This window comes from Mchenga conophoros, linkage group LG18 (genome assembly GCF_057382185.1).
Source record: "Mchenga conophoros isolate Kocher_MC1m ecotype Shallow Benthic linkage group LG18, M_conophoros_male_GT1.1, whole genome shotgun sequence".
In the NCBI taxonomy this organism is placed as follows: domain Eukaryota; kingdom Metazoa; phylum Chordata; class Actinopteri; order Cichliformes; family Cichlidae; genus Mchenga; species Mchenga conophoros.
The window spans coordinates 22,064,070-22,087,324 of NC_140543.1; the positions used below are offsets into that span (position 1 = coordinate 22,064,070).

The following is a 23,255-nucleotide window of genomic DNA, read 5'->3' on the forward strand; positions in this document are numbered from 1 at the left end:
CTACATGAACAGACATGTTTTATTCCTCTGAACTCATAGTATTTAGTACAAAAGGGTAAGAGACACGAACTGTACATGGGTTAAATCCATACTTTATCAGTTTGCTCATAGTAGCTTTTGTAAGTGCCTCCTGTGCGACTTCAGGAACTTAACTCAAACAAAAACCTCATACAAACAGACACACACTCTTCTCAATGAGATTCATAAAGCACCATGGTCACTTTTTCATGAAAAGTTTCCACAGAAATCAGAACAGATCACACCTTCAAACATTTACATTTTACTTGCAACATGGCACAACTCAGAAACTCCATGAAATCACATCAAACAGACACGCACAAGACACGCACACTGCCATGTATGCCACATCTGTAAAGGGCTGTAATACATGAAAAGAGTGATTTAAAACACCACTATGAGTATACCTCTACTACTTCATAGCAGTGGGACAGCAGTTCATGGGACAAGAACAATAAATACAAACATACCTGCAGTGGTGTATTTAAAAATACACAGGGTGAAGTGAGAGTATGCAGCAGTACAGAATTATTAAAAACAATTATTAAAAAAACACTTTTGTCCCTGATGCTACTCTGAGTTCATCTTTGTACAAGCTGTGTGAAAAGTCCTTGTTAATCTGAGTTCCCCCGCCCCCCCATACTGTCAACTGCATACAGTGCTGATAATGCTATGTGTTGTCCTAAAGGACAAGGAAGTGATCACTGGTCCATCACGATACTGTCCACACCTTCATTAAACAAAAGACCTCACAGTCCCTTTAGTGCTTTGTTTAGTTGGAGCTTGGCCTAGATGCAGCGTTTGCAGCAGAAGGCAGGGTGACGCGTTGTTCGTCCATTCGTTTGGCCTGCGACCGCATGATGAGGCTGAAGAAGTCCTCATCTGGTACGGTGGGCCCTCGGACTGGAGGAGGGGGAGGAGCACACCGCTGGTCATCCAAACGGGAGCCCTGGAAGGAATACGGTGAAAGCAAAGAGTATGACTTTGATGTCTGAGTAACAGGATGTTTATAATCTTGTTTCTAACTTTTTTCTTTGTAATATACTTTGCTCCTTTGTGCAGCTGATCTCTTGCAAGGTAATAAGAATCCTGCCTCCTGACCTCTGGCTACAACAAACAGACATCACTCTTCTACTTATGTTACACCGGCTTCCTGTTACCTTCAGCAGCCACTTCAAAAACATCATTCTTGTATAGGATGGATTCCACTGTTGGGACTCTTTAACTACACAATTATTTTAAATAGGAGCTAAAATATTTCTGTTTATACCGGTGTTTGAATATCAAGTGTGCCCACCCAGCACTATATAAATGTGTATTAGCAAACTATTCAGTAAACTATGCTTTTTCTGTTACCTGGCACTTGACAAGCATATCAAAGAAGTCATCATCAGGCTCAGCGCTGTCAGCGTTGGCCATCAGGTGGCTGAGCACGGCCTGGTTGCTGTTTTGGTTGAGCCTGAGTCCTGGCAGGCTCCCCCCTGCTGCTGATGACTCCTCTAAGCGCCTGCCCTGAGCGCCTGACACATTGGCAGACTCTGACATGGCTACAAATGAAAATAAATAAGTACGCAAATTATAAATTATTTTAACAGTGGTTATATTTTTTGTGTGGGTGGATTGCATGGACCTACATTTCCTGATGGTCCTGGGAGGTGACTCTGGGCCGCTGTTTAGCGATAACCTGCTGCCTCGGTCCTGTATCGAACATCGCTGGTCATCCATGCGGTTGCTCTGGAATCGGCTCAGCAGGTCAAAGAAACCGTCGTCTCCGAGCATGTCGGGGCTGAGTCGCTGGAAAACAAAAACAAACAACTTGAAAAAAATAAATAAAAATAAAACAGCAAAAGTTGTTTGATCTTGAATACATGAGTGCTCTCTGAGTGATCTTCAAATGAATGCCCCAGGTCTGCGTACTTTTTGTGGTCCCTGTGCAGGTGGCTGACTGGTATCCAGGGTATTGCTGGTGTCCTGGAGGACCTTACTGGAGCCACCAGACTTGCACTTCTTCCCTCGCAGACGACCAACAAAGAAGAGCTTGGAGGAGCTCTTAGCCAGCGAGGGTTTGGACTGTTTGGTCAAGATGTCGCTGTTCCACTTTTGACCCTTCAGCACAGAAATGGATCACAATCATCACAAGTTCAATAGCAAAGGGTGATGTAACAAGAAGCCCTTCTTGTAGATGAGGTGTGAGCAGAGCACTACAGTGGAGCAGTTCTTACATTTACTTTGTCTGGAGTAAGCTTCACCAGCTCCAGGTTCTCCATGCTATGTCGTTTGCTCATCCTGGGCCTGGCTCCTGTAAAACAATAACAATGTTACGTAATCTACACATTCAAAGCATCTGAAATATTATAGCAAGGGGCATAGGGAAGGTCACACAGTTTTTACCGTGCAGGCTGTAGTCGATATCCTTATTTTCGGAAACAGTGGAGGTATTTGTGCTGTAGCTCAAACCCAAAAGTGTCTGGAGATCAGATACATTCATACGAGCTGTCAGCTCCCCGCTTCTGTCTCCAGTCTGAAAACAACAACAACAACAAAAAAACAGAAGGAACAAACCAACTTTTAATTTTACTGCTGAAGGATTTCTGTATCTGTTCTTAACAAGTTTGCTTTGAGTACTTCTGAAATGCTTTGCTGTGAAGATAGTATGAGCAGTGCATACCTCTCTGCAGATCTCCAGGTGTTTCTCAGCAAAGTGCATGGCTTGGTCATGGTTTCCCAGTGCAGTGTAGGCATTTCCAAGACTCCAGCACGCACGGCCCTCACCAATCCTACAGAATGAAACCATACATAAGCAAATACTATTTAACTGTGGCATACTGTAGTTACGTCAAAAGAAGCATCATAAAACCTTGTGTTTGCATCTATACCTGTCATTGAGGTCTTGAGCTATGATGAGATGTTTGAGGTGATAGTCTATGGCTCTCTCATAGTCCTGCAGAAGTGTGTAGGTGTTGCCGAGACTGTAGCAGGCCTGAGCTTCCACGGCTCGGTCCTTTAACTGCCTCGCCAACTGCAGTGTCTTCCTAACAAGCAATCAGACAAGATGCTTCAAACAATGCACACTGGCTTTATGTTTTCTTCATACAATACAGGCCTGCTTTCCCAGAAGGAGCTCATAGGAACATAATATAATGCATAAATACAATGATAGAATTTTAGATATTGCCACTATTGTGTAAGGAAAAGAGTCTAAAAATGTTACAGTTATTTGATAATTCAATTTCCTCTTTTTTGGGGGAGACAATCATGGTGACAATGTAGGATCAAGTGATTAAGGATCCAGTCACACATGCCTAGAGACCAAATGCGGCCAACAACAACAAACATTAATACACATATGTAGGTGTGGCTTACTTGTAATGTTCAGCTGCCACTTCAAATTCCCCCAAAAAGATATACGCATTCCCCAAGTTGCAGCAAGCCCGCCTCTCTGCTGATCGATCCCCAAACTCCTTAGCAATGAGCAAACGCTGAAACAGAAACACTGAATTTTAACATTGTATTTAAAAAGGCGTAATAAGTAACTTACTAAAAGAAAACATCATCATGGATGCTTGTGAACTCCTTACCAAAAGACACCCTCACCTGTTCATGAGAAGCTACAGCTTTGCGAAAGTTTCCCAGCAGGTAGTGTGTGTTGCCAAGGTTGCCATAAGTTCGACCCTGAGCAGCTCGATCTCCAAGCTCCTTCACTATCGCCAAGTTTGCCCTGACAATGCATATGCAATCAAACGGTCAGCCAGCAGCTCACTTTGTAATACACTGGATACTTGACACAACAGTCAAAGTAACAGAACTTGTTATTTCTAATGTTAAATGACTCTGATTAAATCACACGCTCTCCTTCTTACTCATAGTACTCCGCTGCTTTCCTCAGTGCCATCATGACATCTTCTGGGAAATCTCCGGGCTCAGCTCCGCTCCAGCAGATACTTTTGCCTTTGGCATGGTACACATTCCCAAAATTATAGAGTGCCCTCGCTTGCCCCACCTAACCGGAAACACGAGTGGTGAAGATCACTTTCTTCTGAAACTCTCAAATACATGAATACAAATATCTGACTTTTATTCTTTATTGCTTATTTTCTCGAATACGTTGCCTCACCTTGTCATTCATGTCTCTGGCTATGTCCAAGTGCCTCTGACAGCAAACCACAGCCTCATCGAACCGACCCAGCACCTTCAATGTGTTGCCGAGGTTACCGCTGGCTTTGGCCTCTCCGACCAGGTCGCCAATTGTCCTGAACAAGACACGTCACGCTGTTAATAAATAAACATTGTGCTGCACTCAGCAGGGCCTTTTACAGAGCTGTTTCTCATGTGTCCAACCTCGTCAAGGTGAGATCGTGCCGGTGGAACTCCAAGGCCTTGGCATAGTCTTGCAGGTGGAAGTAGGCATTTCCAAGCTGGCTGTAGATGGCACTGAGCACCTGGAGGTCCTCTGTGCCCACTTGGATGGCAGCTTCAAAAAAGGAGACGCCTGCTTTGTAGTCACCCACCTTACAGAGGCGCTCACCCTCCAGCGCCAGCTCCAGGCAGGACACCTCCATCCTAAAGAAGAGAGGAGCACAGTCTGGACTTCTCTTCTTCAAAAACATAAACTCTAAAATCTCCTCGTCCTCTAATCGACAGCCAAATGGCTCCGTCCACGACTGAAAAACAAAACGTCCTTCGAAGCAAAGGCTTTCAGCAAGTAGGAATGTTTAGCCACTTCCTTCCATCTACAGAAAACAATAGAGCGTGTTTATTATAGTAGATCTCACATCCTTTTGACCTACCCCAGAAAGCAAAACAGGTTCCTTTTCCAATCAGCTGAACCAAAACTGAACCTTTGATATTCAGTATTTGTAATGTTTGCTGCTGTTGCTTTAGAACTTTAAACACCTTATAACCGATCATTTAAAAGATCTTTGCTGGCAAAGATTAAAAAAAAACATCTTAAATTTCCTAAAATATTGCTTGTGAAAGCAAAATGTTTGATTCCCAGCAACCAACACTGGACATCTGTATACTTCTTCAAAAGAAATAAAATCAAAACACCCAATAAATTTGTTTTTGAAGTACAGCAAATACATGAATGTCTGTAACAAACACTCATGGGGTTTAAATGTTTTAAGCCAGATGAAAAGAGTGTCAGTCAGTGGCTGTGAAGGCAAATTTAGTGGCATATTTGTGCTTAGCAAAAACTGTCAGATAAACCAACTTTGTTTTTCAGGAAACTGTACTGTTAGTGACATAATGGCTTAACAAAAAAATCTATTCAGTTTGTATAACAAGATTTCCTCCTGTAACCACCCTATGGTTATCTGAAAGCTCGCAAAAACAGACCCAGAAATGACGCAAAAACACCAAACAGCTTGTCTCACCATCCAGCTAGGCTATAATTTGAGAACAAAGGCAAACATGGTGTAAGAACAATAAAGTTCAATAGAGCTCAGCGCAGCGGCCTTAGGCCTTATATTAAAGAGCTTACTTTGTGTTTACTGCCACGTTAACACTATCATTTAACACTCTAGCTGAGGCAAAAGCTAGCCTACCTGCTGGCTTTTTGTGTCTTACAACAACAGCAGCAGCACATGGAACATCTGAGAGGCATCTACTGAGGTATCCACTGGAAAAACCTCCAGGCTGCAGCTCCTTCTCTTTCTCCGAAGCATGGAGAGATTACCTTAGACCAACTTCGAGTTGAAAAGATTTTTTTTCTCTTTTAAATACAAAAATGCCCTAAAAACTAAACTGCATTCGTCCTAGGTAATATCAAAACCATAATTCATCTGACGTCACAGAGATAATTTAGCATCACGCACTGGAAAACCTTCAAGGAGACGCGTGTGATGTTGTCACAGCATTAACTTCCAATGCCTGCCAGCAAGGAAACTGCTCTATCAGCGTTTTCTCGGCTAATCTGCTTGTCTTTCGTCCAAGCCCCGCTCTCCTGGTGACCTGGTCACCTGAGATTACGGCTGTAGAGTATGCACCTGAGAGATTACAAAGCCGGTGAGTGCTGTACAGATTGATTAGATCTGTCAGACAAACAGAGTCTGTAGCGACGTGTAATGGAATTAGGGATGCACTGATGAACGGGTGAAATTCTGCGCTGATACCAGTGTTTAAAATAACTATTTCACCACTACCAAGTAAAAATGTTTATTTTGTTTTTGATATCTATTCCCCTTTATGTTCCAAGCACACAAATAATTCATTATGACAAATAAAATCTGTATCTGCACAATGTCTTATTTGCTGATTAGCCAATGGCAGTCAAACAAAGCTGTTTGTTCGATATATATTTGTGCACCTCTAGGTGGAATAAATTTACTGATGTCAACAATCTAGCCAGTATTGTAAAAATAATCCACCCTCTTACCAAACACACGCCTAAGCTATCTAAATAAAATGGACACGCATGTGGACATAAACACAGGGAGCAATGATGAATATTTCAGGGCTTGTTTAAATATTGAAGCTGGCGGGCGCAGGTCTTTATGTGGTTGGCAGGTCACATCTGCTACCCGAGTGCTTTACCTGGCAATGTAAGGACAGCTGCAAGATGCTCCCCCCTTTTTTTTTTAAAGAAAACTTACCTGCCTTAGTCAACAAAGTCCCAGACCACAGTGTGAAATGATTCCTCCAGTCTATCATTTAACTTTAGCTTCAATACTAAACATAGCGTCACTTCTTCAACTGGGTACGTGAAACATCTTACATTACAAATATTTCAATGACTATAAATAGCATTGCTCCTCTTAGGCATCAACAAAACACTTCACCAACACTCCATCTGAAACTAGAGACTGGGAAAGCAATCACACTTTCTACACTCTAACTACACTTTAGTGAAAAGACAAAAGTCCTACCTGTAGCGGACGTGAAAGGACTGTTCCTCAGCACGCGTGCTAACCACTGAGCCACCTGTATCCATTGAAGTGCATAATATGAGGGAAAATCCCAGTTTCGTTCCCGAAAAAATGGTTGCGTTTAGCACCAAGACTCTGAGAGGAAAAAAAAAAAACTAAAAAACTCTTCGGTGAACCGAATGGTCACCCAATGTGTTCGAGTCTGCAGCAGTCCCTCTGCTGAATGTTGACAGGGGAAGGTAAACCCACGACTGTTAAAGCTGCAGAATCCTGAGCGTCAGTCCACACAGCTGCTTTCGTGTAATGTGTGTTTTGCGTCACTGGCCCTCAATCGCTTGTTAGCGGCCCTCTGTGAAGAGAACACAAGATGCTGCATGTGAAGCCTCTTTCTGGCTGCACGGTGCCATGGCAACACCAACCAAACAGCAGCGTGAACAAGCGGGGTAAGCAAGAAGCGGGAGAGTGGGGCGGAAATGAATGCACGGGGCCAGCCAAACTGTCAATCTTCTAGGATGGACGGGGACTTCACCCAGGCTTGGAGAGGTTGTGTGCTCCACAGGTATAGCAAAGCAAGAGGAAAAAATATCTACAGTGTGTGTGAATGGAAATCATGGCCTAGGAAGTAGCTGAAAAGAAAGAAATAGCAACCAGAAACCTGCTGCATGATTGGTTTAAAAAACAAACAAACTCAAAAAAACCTCTCCCAAAAAACAAGGTAAACTGAAAATCTGGGAAAAAGCAGAGAGACTTGCTGCATGTACGCTACCTCCACCAAAGGAAAGGACGGCAATAAGCGTGCTACATGGAAAGTAGAGACTGCTTCAAGTAAAAATCTAAACCAGCCATTACCTAATTTCAGCATGAGGTCATTCTTGCCACACCCATTAGCTCCCCAAGTTTAAACCGTCAGCCCCGCCCCTGAACGCACACACACACACACAGACACACACACACAATATGGGAAATGGGGCAGGCCAGTTATTTGCAAACTGGGTTACATCTTTATATTAAATAGCAACTAAATTACAAGACAGACATGCAGTAGGTGGCCTATCTCTATTATATTGGCAGCTGAAGCCATAATGAGTGATTATTTGTTTCCAACAGAGCATTTGTTCAGCTACATCAAAGATAAGCTGGCTCAAATTAAAAACCCCAAAATGAAGAAGTGATCAGGATGGTAGTAACAACTGAGAATGGTCATGATTATAATTAGATTACGTGATTGATGAGTGCTATTTTACAGTCAATGAAACATTATATTATATTAGGTAATATTGCTTACTAAGTTTACAAATCCATACATAACAAGGAAGCCAATATTCACAAAAACCTAATATCAGGAACTTTGATTAATAAACTGTTCCTCTTGTTACATATTAGAGTTAATCATTAGACCCACAGCAGCGCAAACAGGTGCTTTGATAACAAGAAACATTTCCCATCACTTGAATTCAATTTTCAATTGAGATTAAAGACAAAAATCTCTAAGGCGCAATGCAGTAAAACTGAAAAAAATCTATGCTGCACATACAGTGCTTAACAAACGTATCCAACCACCACCCAATGGAAGGTTAATGCCACACTGCCCTTAATTAAATTGTTAGTTACCAAAACATTTTTATATTTCTGTTATATTAAATCCACTACTATGTGCAAAGCCTTTTTTTTAGCTTTTCTAGCTAAAATGTAATTTTTGTTATTATTCAAGAATATTCAAATTTACCATTTTGCAAAAAAACTGAATAAAATAGTGAAGGACAATAATTATACATAATTCTTTATTAAGATGACAGGTTAGTTATTTACTTAAAATCCTGAATAGGAAATTAGTTATTGTGGTGAATGTTACGTTGGATTACTTTCTGACTTCTCAGACAAGTCCAGTGTACCGACTCTAATCTTGTTTGTTATTTGTCTACTAAATAACAACATAATAACATTATAATATTTAGTTTTAAAAGTTTTTGAGAGATTTCAATATTTTGCAGTTTTTAATGACAGCTAAATAACAGCAAATCTCTCTCAAACTCTGCCCTGTAACTTGCATGTGTATATACATACATACATATATATATGTGTATATATATATATATATATATATATATATATATATATATATATATATATATATATACACATATATATACATATATATATATATATACATACATACATATATATACATACATACATACACACACACATATATATATATATATATATATATATATATATATATATATATATATATATATATATATATATATATATATGTATGTATATAGTTGGTGGAGTCAACTTTTTGACAATCCTGTTATTCCTGCTGCTCTGTAAATGCCCAGAGCTTTGGGAGCTTTGCCGTACATGTTCCTGCATATTAATATAATGATTGACTGTTTTGTGCCAACATCCTTGCAGCTTTTTCCAACACTGTATGCCATCTGGGTGTGTTTCTGAGAACTCTGTCTGGCTCATAAAACTACAGTGTGCATGAACAAAAGTGAAACAGAGAAAAGTTACTGATGCATAAAGGTCCAAAGAAAGAAAAATAAAGATGCCGTTTTTAATGACAGCTTCACGGGAGCTAATCGCCGACTCCTTTTTGAGTCACAAACAAGAACATGATTTCATCCTTAACACACAACACATGTGAGCTATTTTCTGTGTTTTGATGCTCTAAACTGACTACTGCCTCTGACAACAAAACCTAAATATGGAAGCAGCACTTGGCATCACACCATGAGGCAGCAAAAAACCCCACACCAAAACAAAAGTTAAGTACTGGGATACTGACCGGTAATTCTTCCACACAGGAACAGGAAATCTGGGAAGCCTGGAAGAAACAATTTTACAACCATAAATAACCTCAAAGTTCATAAGCATGTGTTGCAATTCTGGCTATTCAATTTTTTTTTATATTAAAACATGGCTAAATACAGACTACATTAAATATTGAATTCCATGCTCTTGATGACATGCACACAGCTACACCTACCTAAAGGATAGACTAAATAAACAAAAAGCCGGTTGCACTTGTTACAGTTAAGTGCACCTAATATGCTGGCAACTGGGTATATATTTTATACACCGTATAGTAATAACAATACAATCAGATGTAGAGGTATACAAGACTGTGCGTTTGAGTGCATGCTCTCATGACCATTACTACACTAACATGAGTGCAACTACGGTAAGAAATGAATTATGTACGATAAAAGTGGTCATAATCATGCTATATAAACCATCTGCACAAGTATAACACTTGTTAGCAATACACTATAGCCTATACCAAATTATATACTATATAACAAACAGTAAATCTATGCCCTACACTACACTGATGGTGACAATTCATCTATAGCATTTTAATATCAGCTCCAGTGATAACTACTTTAAAGTGAAGAAATTACTTCGCATTATGGACACCACTGTCAGGGCTGTGGTGTCCCAAATGAGTTCATCTTACGGCTGTCTCTTTAGCTTTATTCATAACCAGTTAATTCATTCACACATCTGAACCAACATCCAGCCAAAGACTAGCACCGTTAGCCTGTTAGCTGCTAAACTTACGTTAGGCGATCCAGCTCGAACAAAGGTGACTTGTCTTCTTTTCTTTAGTGTCTAACGAGTTTAAAAACATGGGTGCGTTTACGGGGAGAAAAAAAAGTGGACGCCTGTAATATAACAATAAGCTGTACTATATTCAGCCTACGGCTACATTATCCTCCAACTTCGGTAAAAACTTCGATTTAACTTCGATAAATATGAAGAAACCCCTTTGCGGGTGCACTAGCTTTGTGTGTTTTCGTCAAGTAGCCAATCAGAGAGCGGCATTCAAATTTAGTCACGCCCCTGCAGAAAAATCATTGGACGAACACATTTGAATGAAGAAGGGTGACGTTTTTGTGATAATGTAGCTGAGACAAGCACGAGCTTTATTATGTTTGAAAGTTTGACACGCCTTGGCTTTCAGCGTGCACACTTGTGGGGCTTCGGCACTGTGTATTATTATTTAGGAGGGTGAAAGTCTGCACATTCCCATACTTATTTTTAAAAAGAGAATAAGTATGTAATGGCCAATAGCCCAAAACTGTCACTTGCTAGCAGCCTTTTGGAGGAGGTTTCAGCACCGTTACCTAGCAACGAGACCCCGCTAGTTGTCATGCATGCTGCTGTCACCGCGAGTCCAGACGTTCAGCGCTGCCTTTTATCCATTATTAATGATGCCACAAAAAACCTGTTCAGGAAGGCATATGTCAAGAAAGATGGGGGAGATATTAAACCATCGCTGCTAGTTTCGAGACCGGGATCAACTTAAAGGTAATGGCACACTGCTGAAGAAGAACCAGCCGGCTAAACACAACCAAGGTAAGTAACCACCGCCAGCAAAGCATTTCAGTAGTACTATGTCACTGAAATGCAGCTCAGACTTACATGCAGAAACAGTACAGACGCTTAAACGTGTTTGGTAACACTCACGTGTAACTTGTAGTAGGAGATATATGTACTTTATATACTTTTGCTCCACTACTCTTATGAAATGTAGTTATTACGATTATGGTATCAAGTACCTGAATACATATATCACATGACAGTTTTTGTTAACATACATGCAAAAACTTATGAGCGATTGAAATATCACATCAGGGTATTATATAGGTATATTTAACTCTATATTAATGATGTGCAGTATTAACAGATTCCTGTGTGTTGCAAAATGCATTTTACAACTTGTTTTGTATAGATAATAGTTTTATATTATAACAAAGACACTTTTGTTTTAGCATAGTGGTTTTTTTCTTGGTTCAGAGTGTCAGGGGCTACACAGCAGAGTCGTTATGATATTGTATTTTCTAATTAGGGTTTTATTTAATTTGATTTTTTGTTTTTAATTCGGTTTAGTTCACAGAGTGTATTTATATAGTTTAGCTTTTAATAGTTTCAGTGTTAGATTTAGTCTTTTAAATTATTATTATTGTATGGAGGACATGTGTCAGATGTAAGATTTAGGAAAATCAGTACAGGTTTTATATTGAAAACACAGCTTTTAGAAAGCAGTTGACTGACAGTCTTGCGCACATCTAAAAATGTCAGTATTCACGTCCATCAGTGCCTCATCAGCCACATTGTATCTAAATTTTTACCAAAGTCACAGATACTAAAACTAAGGATTTTTTCTATTTTATGAAGGAAGAACCCATTTAAAACAAATTATTTATTTCTGAATGAAATAGATGAATTACTTTTTAAAAAATATTTATCTATATATTTATTTATAAGCCTTCTGCTGCTGTCAGACACTCAAAACAGACACAATACGTTTCACCCAAGCATATAATTAACTCAAAAACTTTACACCCTTGCAGCACGCAATCTTCTGTGCACACATTGTATTGATTGTTGAATAATTGACACCTTAGTGCTTTTTGATCCAGTGTTGTCACTTTGCAGGTTGCGTTGCTAAGAGATGAATGGTGCTTCGTTCAGTTTTCTCACCCTGCTTTTTTCTTAACAGAGGTGAGGAGATATTGAACAGTGCATCCATTTTTCTGTTGCAGAGTCCATGGAGGGAGACCTGGGAGAGTCGGATGAGGATGTTCAGGGGGAGGACAGACCCGTAGTGCTGTGGGAAAAATGCATCGAGCAGAGCTTCTTTGTTGATCTCAGTGAGGATGAAAGTCTCCACTTAAGTGATCTGGAGAGTTCTTTGGCCTTGCATCTGTCCCAGGCAGAGTCTGCTGCCTCTGAAGCAAGCATCCATCTTAGTGGTAAGACATGCAGGCACTGTTGTTTATTGTGTCAGTTTTCTTGTATACTACGGTGAATTAGTGCGTATATAATCAAAAGTTTACATAAAACAATTTTTTTAATAATACATCATTATAAATATGTTGGCATGCAGAATGTTAAACATCTGCTATGTTTTTTTGCTCACTTCAGGTGTGACAAAACAAATGCAATGACACATATATTGTTTTTGCAAAGTCATGAGCTAGTTTTCACTCTCATCATTAAATGGCCTGCAAATGGTAAATGGCCTGCATTTGTATAGCGCTTTACTCAGTCTCTAAGGACCCCAAAGCGCTTTACACTACATTCCGTCATTCACCTATTCACACACACATTCACACACTGGCAATGGTAAGCTATGTTGTAGCCACAGCTGCCCTGGGGCGCACTGACAGAGGCGAGGCTGCCGGACACTGGCGCCACCGGGCCCTCTGACCACCACCAGTCAGTCACCACCATTAGCCTTAAAAGTCACAACAACCTAATTTAATGGAATCAACATGACCCTGTAATTAGGTTTTCATGGTATTTGGGTTTTTAATTTGCAGGGGACGCGGAGCTGTCTGGCTTGGATGACTCCTCCTCAGAGAGCAGTGTGGGCAGTCTGAGCGGGAGGGTTCTAGAGAGCAGTTCCAAGAGAAATCTCTTACATGTGTCTTCCCAAAGATCAAACACCATGCAAGATAAGCAGGGAAGTGAGGACACTGGACAAAATACCAGTGATGAGGATCAGGAGGACTTGCCATATGATGGCAACATTGGAAGCCCTTACTTCAACAAGAAAGATTCTTCTGAGGGAAACATTAGCTCTGATGGAGGACACACTGTTCATACAAGTCCTGATCTTTCTGGTCAGCTTGAATTGGTGCAAGAAGATATCAGCACAAAGCAGGACAACGTTTTTGATGCTTCCAAGCAAAGTGAGCTTGGTGGACCGCATCCTGGTGCTGCAGACATTAACCAGTTATTGCTGCGGCACTTCTCCCACGAGGAATTGCTGCGGTTGGGTAGGCTGATCGAGGCAGAGACCCTGCCAGAGGTGTCCCTGTTGGAGAGTGCAGACGACAGTGTTTTTAGCCAGGCTCCAACACACAACAGCAAAGCAGTGAATAATAACCACACAGAGAGCTCAGATGAAAAGAGTAATGCTGCATCAAAAAAAGCAAGTTCAGAAGAGCAGATAGAAAAGAAGACTCCTACTTTCACATCTGGTGCTTGTGCAAACAGCATGTCCAACTCTGAAAGTACAGATTCTAAGCAGAGCATTGGGGATTTCAGTGCAGATGAAGTAAAGCAGGACAAAGCAGATGAGGAGGAAGAGCAGGTTCAGAGAGTTCCTCTGGTGCGTACAAGATCCTTCAGTGAGATGAAGTATGGCCAAGGCCAAGTCCATTACCCGCTCCCCGACTTCTCCAAGGTTGCCCCTAAAGTGAAAATCCCCAAAACCCCAGCCAGATCACTTCCTCAGTGCCCTAGCACCATTCACAGAGCTCAGTCTTCCCCAGGCATGTTAGAGGTGATCAGCAGAGTCTTGGAGGACTCAGTCCTGCCAGCCGGGAAAGCTAATGTCTTTAAAGATGAAGAAAAGCACACTCCTCCTGCACTGGTGCACCATCTGCAGGTAGAAAGCATTCAGATCATATCTTTGCACTGCAAATGAACCTTAGACTTTCAGTTTCTTTAGCTGATATTTTCTGTCATCATTGCATTACTGTTTTCTTAGATAGAGCTGTAACATCCATCCTCTCTATTTTCTTTAGGCTGAATATGATAAATTACTCACCAAATACGCAGAGGCAGAGAACCTCATTGATCAGATGAGACTAGGAACCAGTGTGAGTTCTAAGGTTTCTTCCTGGTGTAATTCACACAGGCCTGTGTTAAATTAGTTACATTTCAAATGTAAGATACAAAGGTATTTATTGCTTTTCACAGAATCAGCTCTCCTCAGAACTCATGCTTTATTTAGAGGATGATGATGAAGATCAGGGGCAGTTAGCTGAGCTGAGCCATCTTGGATACAAAGCTCCTCATCTTCCCTCATCAGGTACGGCTCCGTGTCCGACATCTGATATCATGAAAGGTTAACTGCCTTCTACTACATGAAAATAAAGTCTGACTGGATTCCTCAGAGAGTGATCAGTTTAGATGACACATTTTTTAATGAAACCTTTTAATGACATTGAAAGAATAACTGAATATTTATGACAAACCAGGCCTGTGTATCTTTATTTAAACACCGAATGATCAGAAAGTCGAGTTAAACACTACGTTAAAGGCATGTTGTGCTCAGGCCGGCAGCTGCTCTCCAGTTTGTTGTCATTTTAGCTGGAAAATAGGTTGATTATTTTATTGAATCCAGTATTTTGCCTTAGTTTTGTGGTGCCCCCTAAATATTTTGCATACTGATCCCTCCATACAGTCGGTGTGTGGCTCCTGTCCAGCTATAAGACACAGATAGTTAAGAGTTAATACTACAGAAATGAAATGAAATGTGCCATTATTCATTTTAAAAGGCCATTCTGTTAGAGTAACCAGCTGCTGGCCGTGAGCAGGGCTGCAGCTGCTCAGCCTGGCTGTGGTGATTGAAGCTGTTTACAGATACTGCTGTTGTCCTCCAGCTGCCAGTGTGGTTTAACCTGCACTGCTCTGGACAGCTACAGTAGCATCTGAGCCTGCGGAGCATCGCTGACGGGGACTCGGGCAATGAAACCATCACTGGGTGCACATAAAAATTGGTGTATAATGTTACAGCAAATAAAAACAGTCATGTTAAATTTAGAGTTAAGGTGGCATGTCATTCTGCTGCAGTAATCACAGCTACGGTCTGTCTCTACGGCGGTTCTAATAAAGCTGCAGAACCAGTAAATCTAGCACCCTTTGTAAACACAGTGGTGCAGATTTAAACCCCAGCATGCAGCAGCAGCGAGGGCTATACTGACTAACTGTAGTTTAATAATTTAAATAATACTTTATAGTAATGCAGAAAAGCCTTTCTCCATAGGTGATACTAGATAAGGGAGAGGTAACACACAAGTTTTTGTGAGGGACTCTAAAGTTAGTGTTGCCATGATCCTTGAGGGCCTCTGTTGTGATGTTATTCCCAGCCTAGTGGTTTGAGCTACATTACATCAGCTCTGACCCAACCCACCCTAACCCTATCAACTAATCACAGCAGAGCGTCCCTCACACTGCCACGCCTCTGGCTGAGCTAATGATTTGGTCTGGATGCATTTTGTGCTTGGCAGCATTATTTATAAAAATAAGTAAATAAAGCTACAAAGAAAGATATATTGGCAGTACAAATCCCAGAGGATGTGTCAGGAACATTTTACTCATAACTTATTACCTTAATTATGTTGAGTGTGTATGACTCCCATGTTGGCTTGTTTTCAGAAAGCTTAAATGAAAAAGCTGAGTCAGCTCTCGTCAGCACCATTAAGGAGGCGGCCTCAGCTTCCTCCAGCGAGCTTCAGGATAATCCCAGTGATGGGGAAAGGATGACCGCTGAGCTGAGAGACATCATCAGCCAGTTCATGCAGAAGGTGTGTTTGAAAATGACTACAGCTATTGTACAATTAAACGCACACATATTTTAAACGTTTACAAACCTTCTGCTCTTCAGGTGGATGAATTTAGATTTACTGTGAGCAACATGGCTGTAAGCACAGAAGAAAAGCAAATGGTAAGGATCCTTTATATCCTACATGTAAGGTAAACTACATTTCAAGCACAATTTGGGGCCTGCTTTTTTTCTGCATGGGCATTAGTATAGACTGATCCTTTTGCAGATGTTGAGGAGCATGATGGAGGCTCAAGACCAGTTGGAAAGAAACTACATCAGTAAGAAGGAGGAGCACAGAGCTCTGGAGATGCAAAACTACATGGGCTTATCCAGGAACACTGGCACTTTTGATGCTAACAGGTCAGAGAGACCCCGGGGTGGCAGCTGTAAGTGTCAGTATCATGTTTGTGCACCCATTTATGTGTGTGTGTGTGTGTGTGTGTGTGTGTGCGCGCGTGCAGACTAGTGGAAGGAGACATCTTTAGGATAGGCATGCATCTTGAGGACATTAAGGAGATCATAGACAAAAACGTGTGTGATCAGATTTCTCCTCCTCACTCAACATCCACTCCCACGTCCACGACTGTACCCACTCCTGTCTGCATGTTCACACCTTCACCTCCACCTTCCCTGCATGAGGTAAAAGACACACAGAAAATTCACGTTTAATGTTTTTGCCACACTATTCATATTCTCTGATTTGGGGCCTTTTATAGTCAGAATACGCTGTGAATAGTAAAAATGCAATGCTGCATATCAACAGTTCAAATTCATACTAGTAGCAATGCAATTGTAGGTTTCCAAAAATTGTGTTGTTATGTTTAATTATTTATCTGCAAAAAATGACATTGTGAATATTTTAAATGCTTGTTTTGAATAAAAAGGTCTTTGCAACATGAGGTGTGATCAGAAAGTTCTGAAAAGCCTTTTCTGACTTAGATTTAGTCTGGATCGTTTTCAGCGTAGCTGCTACTTTCAGATCTGTCAGCGGAACTTCTGTTATGCACTCTGTTGGATGCTGGAGGAGCTCCAGTGTTTTCTTTGTGCTCATTACCTGAGGCTCCACATTAAAGCTTGTAAACTGCACTCTTCAGCTGAAAATTGCTGTTGGCCGTTTCCTTATTGAATTTCTCCACAGGATTGAGCTTCTGTGAAGCATCATTTGAGGCTTCTTCACAGAAAGCCTCTGTCACCGTGATTGCCTCAAGTTTCTCAGGCTCTTCTTGGGCCTACAATTCATTTTCTTTTCAGAGCATTTGTTTCAGCTCCAGGGTTTCTTGGATGAGACCGTCCACCTTTGCAGATGACTGCTGACTGCTAGTTTGTGTATACATTCATCTACAAAAAAAACCAGCCTCATCTGCTTTGGCCTCCGGAGCTGGTGGTTAAACTCCATGATTTTTTAAGAAGGTTTTTCCTCTCTTCCTCTTCTTCTCCAAATTAAGCTCAGCTAAAAGCCTCTTATAAGTAGCTAAATGTTTGGTTTTCATGTTTTGAACAGTTGCCTTCACACTGGTCACCTTATCTACATTTTTTTTCTTGGAGTGCAGTTTTATATCTGCTTTTTCATGGTGGCTGCTTTCTGTCTTTTAGAGTCAGAAATATAGATTGAGAAGAAATTATAATAATCTCCTGTGCTCATGCTGCCTTTAAGGCTGAAATATATCTGCTCAGCCCTGTTGGTATGATAGGGATCCTTATTTGCATCCATGCCCTGCATCTTCATTTGTGACAAATCCTTTCCTGGTACAGATGCTAAGTATGTGCATATGTTTGCATTAACTTTTATGTTTCAGGGGCAAAGTTATAAGATGGACACAGAGGAAGAAGAAGAGGAAGAAGAAGCAGAGGAGGGCAGTGACCTTCAGATAAATGGTGGATCAGACCAAAGTAGTGAGCTCGTAACTGCTGACCCTCTAGTGAAAAACTCTGGACATGGCAGCTGCCAGTCACGGTACCAATAAATTTCTTCTTTGCAGTCTAATGTTTAGGTTTTAAACTTAAAACTTAAATTTTAAATCTTTCTTTTGTAAATATAACATTTTTATAGTTTCTGATATGCAGCTAATATACAGCTCGGTGGCAAATGTGCTGAAAAATTAAAGATGACTTGGATGGATATAAGTATACTGTAATAAACCCCCTTGTCCTGGCTAGCTGTTTATGCTGTGAGCGGTGCATACGTGTGTGTTTGTGCACGTTCTCAGCCTTCCTGTGGGCAGGTAGTGTTTCGTGTACACAGCTGGTGTTGGGTTGCACAGTACGGAGGGAAGGGAGTGCTTGGATCTGTGTGCAGGTATTCTTCTCTGGCCTGTTTTAGGGACTCAACGGGCTCCTTGGTTGGACTTGATGTCTGTAAAGATGAGGATGAGGAGAGGAGCTCTGGTTTGTCAGAGGTGGCAGATCACAGTGACATCTTAGCTTACCTGTGTGGAAACAAGACCACCTCACACGAGCAGTGGACAGTCAGCAGGTCAGTGTTGTGACTGTGAGGTGACTGACTCTCTGTTATGGCTTCTTATTGCTGTTTTTTAGTTTTATATTTAAGTCTTCATAATGCAAGAGATCTGTTTTTGCATAATATATTATCATGCTCAATACAGAAAACATAGGCATTGTCTTCTTCTCATAATGCTTTTCATATCCTACTGTTAAAAAAAGTTTTGAAACAAAACCACTGCTGTTTATTACACTTAGACTTTATACAGTAAACACTTGCTCTTTCTGCAGCCACAGCATCAAGGATAGAGTCTCCAGACAAAAGGATGAATGTGATCTGGGTGACTGTGTTAGTCTGGCAGTGGAGGTCTCCTGTTCCTCTGATGCACCAAGAGGCTCAGAGAGCCACAGCCTCTCAGAGCCGGATCTCAACACCTCATGTGCCTCGCAGGTCAGTTGCAGATACAAGCTAGCCTGTTTGACCGCTGCTGTCTCTTCCACACAATTAAAATGCAATGCAAATGTTCATGCATATCTTTTGGTTAAAACCTTGTTATTGATGCACAGAAGATGGTGAGTTCAGAGACAGACAGCGGATTTGGGAGCTCTTACTTGAATCATTCGGGCTCGGGATCATTTCAATCAAATCTGCTTCCAGAAAGGTGTGAGTGAGAGTATTTTAATGACTGGTTCACCATCATAAACATATCACATGAGCCTAACATGAGAATACCTTAAGCTGAGCTTTTGCTTCTGCAGTGTGTTGTCCCAGAAAGAAGGTTTAAGTAGCTCAGACAGTGAAGACTCGTGCTCCCACCTGCAAACAGCCATCCACCCTGCCATCACTGGCTACCAGTGGGCCAGCCCCCACCCATCTGTCCTAACACAACACTGTGGAGCAACAGCTGGAGTGGATCTGTGGGTGGACAGTACCACTAAGAAACCTTCAGCAATGCTGCAAGGTGAGTAATCTCCATCACTGCATGTTCACTTTTTATGTCATGTTTTCTGGTCAGTGCTAAAGTTCCTCGTGTCCACCACTGACCAAACAGGATCTGACCAAAGCCTGTCTGCTCAGCACCATCAGCTCGTATCTCAACCTCTACTTGGCACCTCCATGGATACTGATGGCAGAGGCAGCCCTCTGCGCTCCTGCTCTTGTAATAGGTCAGTATGCCGAAAACAAACACCAGTGTTAGTGAATAATCACTGCACTGCTGTGAATTCAAATGTTAAACCACTGTGGGTAAAATTATGAAGAGTGTGTATAATTAACATGAAAACAGCAGCAAAATAAAGTGGCACTTTATGGGAGTGGGACTTTCACCCTTTGAAAGTGTTGGTGCTCAACCTCTTTAAGAAGAAATAAAAGTTAAAGCCAGAGGGCAGTGTAGGACGCAAATTTGGTCTTGCACTTTTAAAGTGGCAGCAGACAACTGGTTATAAGGCTTATAGGAATAAATCTAATGCAAATAATTACTGTTGAGGCCACTCTTGAAACCTTTGAATTCTTAGAGCTCTCCCTTGAAAAACAGCTCATCTGAGATTCACCCTTTTGGTTTCAATCTCTCTGTGTTGTTGCCTTCATTACCTCGATCAACAACTGTTCTTTTTTTTTTTTGTTTTGAAGGGGTTTCACAAGTATGTGGCTTTGTTCTAGCAGTCAGCATTTAAGCTAAATATTTGCCCGTATCTACTGGAACTTTATCATGACCTTTTTTCCCATTTTATGAACATTTACATTTCTGTGTCGCTCGTGTGTGACCAGTGAGGCTATCCTGGCCTTGCAATCGGAGGTGTCTAGGCTAAAGAAGGACCTGGAGGTGGGCTTAGTGCAATTACCTCACTTAGCTCAGAAGATGGACTATCTCACCTCAAAATACAGACAAGAGCGCCAGGAGCGCCGGTCCAGAACCAGGACTTACCAAAGTCCAGCCTGTAACAGGTGGGACTCTGATCATCATGGTCAATGAATGAAAGATGGACATTTTGTAAGGTGTTATCATGTTGATAGTGACATGTATTATATCTAGTAAACTAACAAGTAAGAATTTCAGTTTCATGATAAACATTTAAACAGAAATAACCATTTAGAGTCCAAATGTCTTCTCATATTGATTATTTGTATCATAACATGTAGAGTGGGGAATATCAGCAGCAGAGATGTGAGTAACTTCAGTTTCAGTCAGGCAAGGCTGGAGGACTGGATCTCATCAGACATGGACCCCAGCCAGAGCAAAGGTAGACCCCCACCAGCCATAAAACTGTGTAAACTCCAGTTGTCTGGCTCTAAGTTCCCTTCCCTGCTTTGATATGAGTGCATGCAGATGTTACTTCATCCTTTTAATGTAATTTGTTCGTTTGCTCTTCAGGCACAGACAGCAGTGAAACAAGCTCTGAGATAATGTTGCAGTTACACAGTTCACCAGCAGGGAGCAGAAAAGGTGGCAGAGGCGTATCCTCGGGACCTGAGTTTCAGTTTAAACACCAGGCAGTCCAGCCCAAAGGAGGTCAGAGCCAGAGTCACAGCAGAATTTTGTTTCACTTTATTTGGATGATTTTCTGTCTGATTGTCTTTGAACTGAACATTCAGTTTCTCCTGCTGCGTGGACAGAGGGAGGCCGCTCACTGGAAACTTCTGGGTTGAGAAGCTGCAGTTTAAAAGGAAAGAACGACATGATGTCTGACTTCAGACCACAGAGTGAGAAACTGTTTCATGTCAGGTTTTGTCCATCAAGGTTTTGATTTAATGAGTTATGAAACTGACCTCAGTAAATGTATTAGTGTTATCTGGATGAATAGTGTAAGGGCTGTAATACTGTAAGGTGAAAAGGAAAATCACTGCTGTCAATACGTACTAATTCTTACTGAGCACACTGTTGGTCATGTTTCTGTGATCTACAGTTGTCACAAATAGTTTACACTCCAAGGACAGATGGTCTCTTCTCTCCAGCTCGTTTCTCCAGAAGCCGCTGTTGCAGGTCAGCTACGGCTCCTCCTGCAGTCTGCCGGCCAGGTAAAATACAAGCATTAACTGCATTGATAGAGATATTTATCAGCTGTACGCTTCATAGTTTTTTCTTGGGATAAATCATTCTTTTTTGCTACGTGTTGTCAAATCCAGCTATAAATTCAGGGAGCCACCGCTGCAGTCCATGTCCCATCACAGAAAACCTTCCACTCAGTCAGACACAGCACTCCTGCCCAGCAATGTGTACTTTCAGCGGACACCGTCTCCATCATCCGTGCCCTTCAAGACTGGCAGCAGGACAAGCAGACGTAGCAGGAGCAAGGTCAAATGTCTCAAACTTTAACGCAAATCAGATAAACCAGTTCTCTTTATATACAGGAACATCTGCTGTATATCATAATAAAGATCAGGTCTTTACTGTGACATACACAAGTCTTACTTGGCTTAAGGGACAAGTTTCTTTGGTTTTCTAGGAAGAAGACGTGAACAGGACTCTGGACCAGGCGATTGAGATGGCTCGCAGCATGAAGAGGACCACTGACCGCATGGTCAGGAGGCTGTCTGTAGATCTGGCTAAGGCTCAGCTACACAGGAAACTGCACCACATGCAGTCACAAGGTGGAAGGAAACATCTGGAACCTGGCTATGGATGAGTTTATACTCTCATCTCTTTGCCTGATACCTTTATGAAATATATTTTAAATAAAGTATATCTGATTCACAGATGTGATCTGTGATACGTTTGTTTTTGTTTTCTTTTGGTTTAAACAGTATCGTCTATAGTAGTAACATGTATAGTACGTTTATAAAGTTACTGATATTTTTATGAATGGGCAACATTTTTTAAATATGAAATGTCTTCATGTTTTGATTTGATCTCAAGGCCTCTGAAGAACATTTTTATCCATCCATCTTAACTGTATTCTTACCAAAATGTATTCAAAAGAAATGCTGTGAGGCACAATGTGATCTCATAGTGACGACAACAGTAGACATAGAGTACATTGCGACAAGTTGAAGCAATAAATGTAAACTTATTTTCACAATGCTCCATGTCACTGAACACCCTGGTAATCTTTTTTTAATGTCAGGTGAAATATAAGAAGTGAAGCTACAGTGAATGTATGATTTACAGATGGAAAATATAGGAAGTAAACACATAAAAAATATAAAGTGACATAAAATTCAGCTTGATCCTTTTTAATTGGGTGCCGCAAGTGAAAATACATCCTTAACCATCCTTAGACATCAGGTGACTCTCTCTGATATTTCACCTCTTTACTTTGCCTGCTTCAGTTGTGTGTTTGTGATCATTTTCCTGCAGAATCATGCAGTGAGTTTCATGCGTTTGGCATTTGTAGTTTTTTCCTGTTTGTACCTACTTTGTTTTTTTTCTTTTAACTGTGATGTCAGTGCACAGATTTGGAGACAATACCTCTTTCTTACGACTCTTAGTAAATGATAAGAAACAGCAGCACAGTGCAAAGATTCATACATGTTGTCGACACTGAAATGCACCTTAAGGTCCCCACACAAAGATACGGGCACACACCTGTCCTCGGGATTAAAGCTGATGTTATTACAGGATTGCAGGAGGTTATTG

General features: G+C 41.1%; 2 protein-coding genes across 11 annotated transcripts; one reads left to right on the forward strand and one right to left on the reverse strand.

Annotated features, from left to right (window-relative positions):
- Position 1: 1 nt before the first annotated feature.
- Positions 2–10,697, reverse strand: gpsm2 (G protein signaling modulator 2). Of its 6 annotated transcripts, none has more exons than XM_085254753.1 (16): positions 10,458–10,697; positions 9,682–9,720; positions 7,734–7,802; positions 6,885–7,233; positions 4,357–4,578; positions 4,133–4,268; positions 3,879–4,018; positions 3,613–3,736; positions 3,382–3,497; positions 2,895–3,050; positions 2,687–2,795; positions 2,410–2,539; positions 2,241–2,317; positions 1,936–2,124; positions 1,375–1,812; positions 2–967 (listed from the first exon to the last, which is right to left on the reverse strand). In XM_085254753.1, the coding sequence occupies exons 4-16, from the start codon at positions 6,947–6,949 to the stop codon at positions 791–793; spliced, it is 2,079 nt and encodes a 692-aa protein (XP_085110879.1). In that variant the 5' UTR covers positions 6,950–7,233; positions 7,734–7,802; positions 9,682–9,720; positions 10,458–10,697; the 3' UTR covers positions 2–790. The 6 variants fall into 6 exon arrangements, with proteins under 6 accessions (XP_085110879.1, XP_085110882.1, XP_085110878.1 ...); XM_085254756.1 differs by lacking the exon at positions 7,734–7,802 and having other exon boundaries at positions 1,375–1,565; positions 1,653–1,812; positions 10,458–10,695; XM_085254752.1 differs by lacking the exon at positions 7,734–7,802.
- On the forward strand, positions 10,509–23,087 carry aknad1 (AKNA domain containing 1). Of its 5 annotated transcripts, none has more exons than XM_085254750.1 (22): positions 10,509–11,255; positions 12,446–12,655; positions 13,226–14,298; positions 14,438–14,512; positions 14,613–14,724; positions 16,074–16,222; positions 16,303–16,362; positions 16,469–16,602; positions 16,704–16,881; positions 18,039–18,196; positions 18,563–18,715; positions 18,973–19,132; positions 19,249–19,343; positions 19,441–19,643; positions 19,734–19,848; positions 20,450–20,626; positions 20,822–20,922; positions 21,054–21,191; positions 21,296–21,382; positions 21,635–21,697; positions 21,806–21,974; positions 22,126–22,285. In XM_085254750.1, exons 2-22 carry the CDS (start codon positions 12,451–12,453, stop codon positions 22,136–22,138), a joined length of 3,618 nt encoding a protein of 1,205 aa, XP_085110876.1. In that variant the 5' UTR covers positions 10,509–11,255; positions 12,446–12,450; the 3' UTR covers positions 22,139–22,285. The 5 variants fall into 5 exon arrangements, with proteins under 5 accessions (XP_085110876.1, XP_085110875.1, XP_085110874.1 ...); XM_085254749.1 differs by having other exon boundaries at positions 10,511–11,255; positions 21,275–21,382; XM_085254748.1 differs by having other exon boundaries at positions 10,513–11,255; positions 21,586–21,697; positions 22,126–23,087.
- The last annotated feature ends 168 nt before the right edge of the window (positions 23,088–23,255 follow it).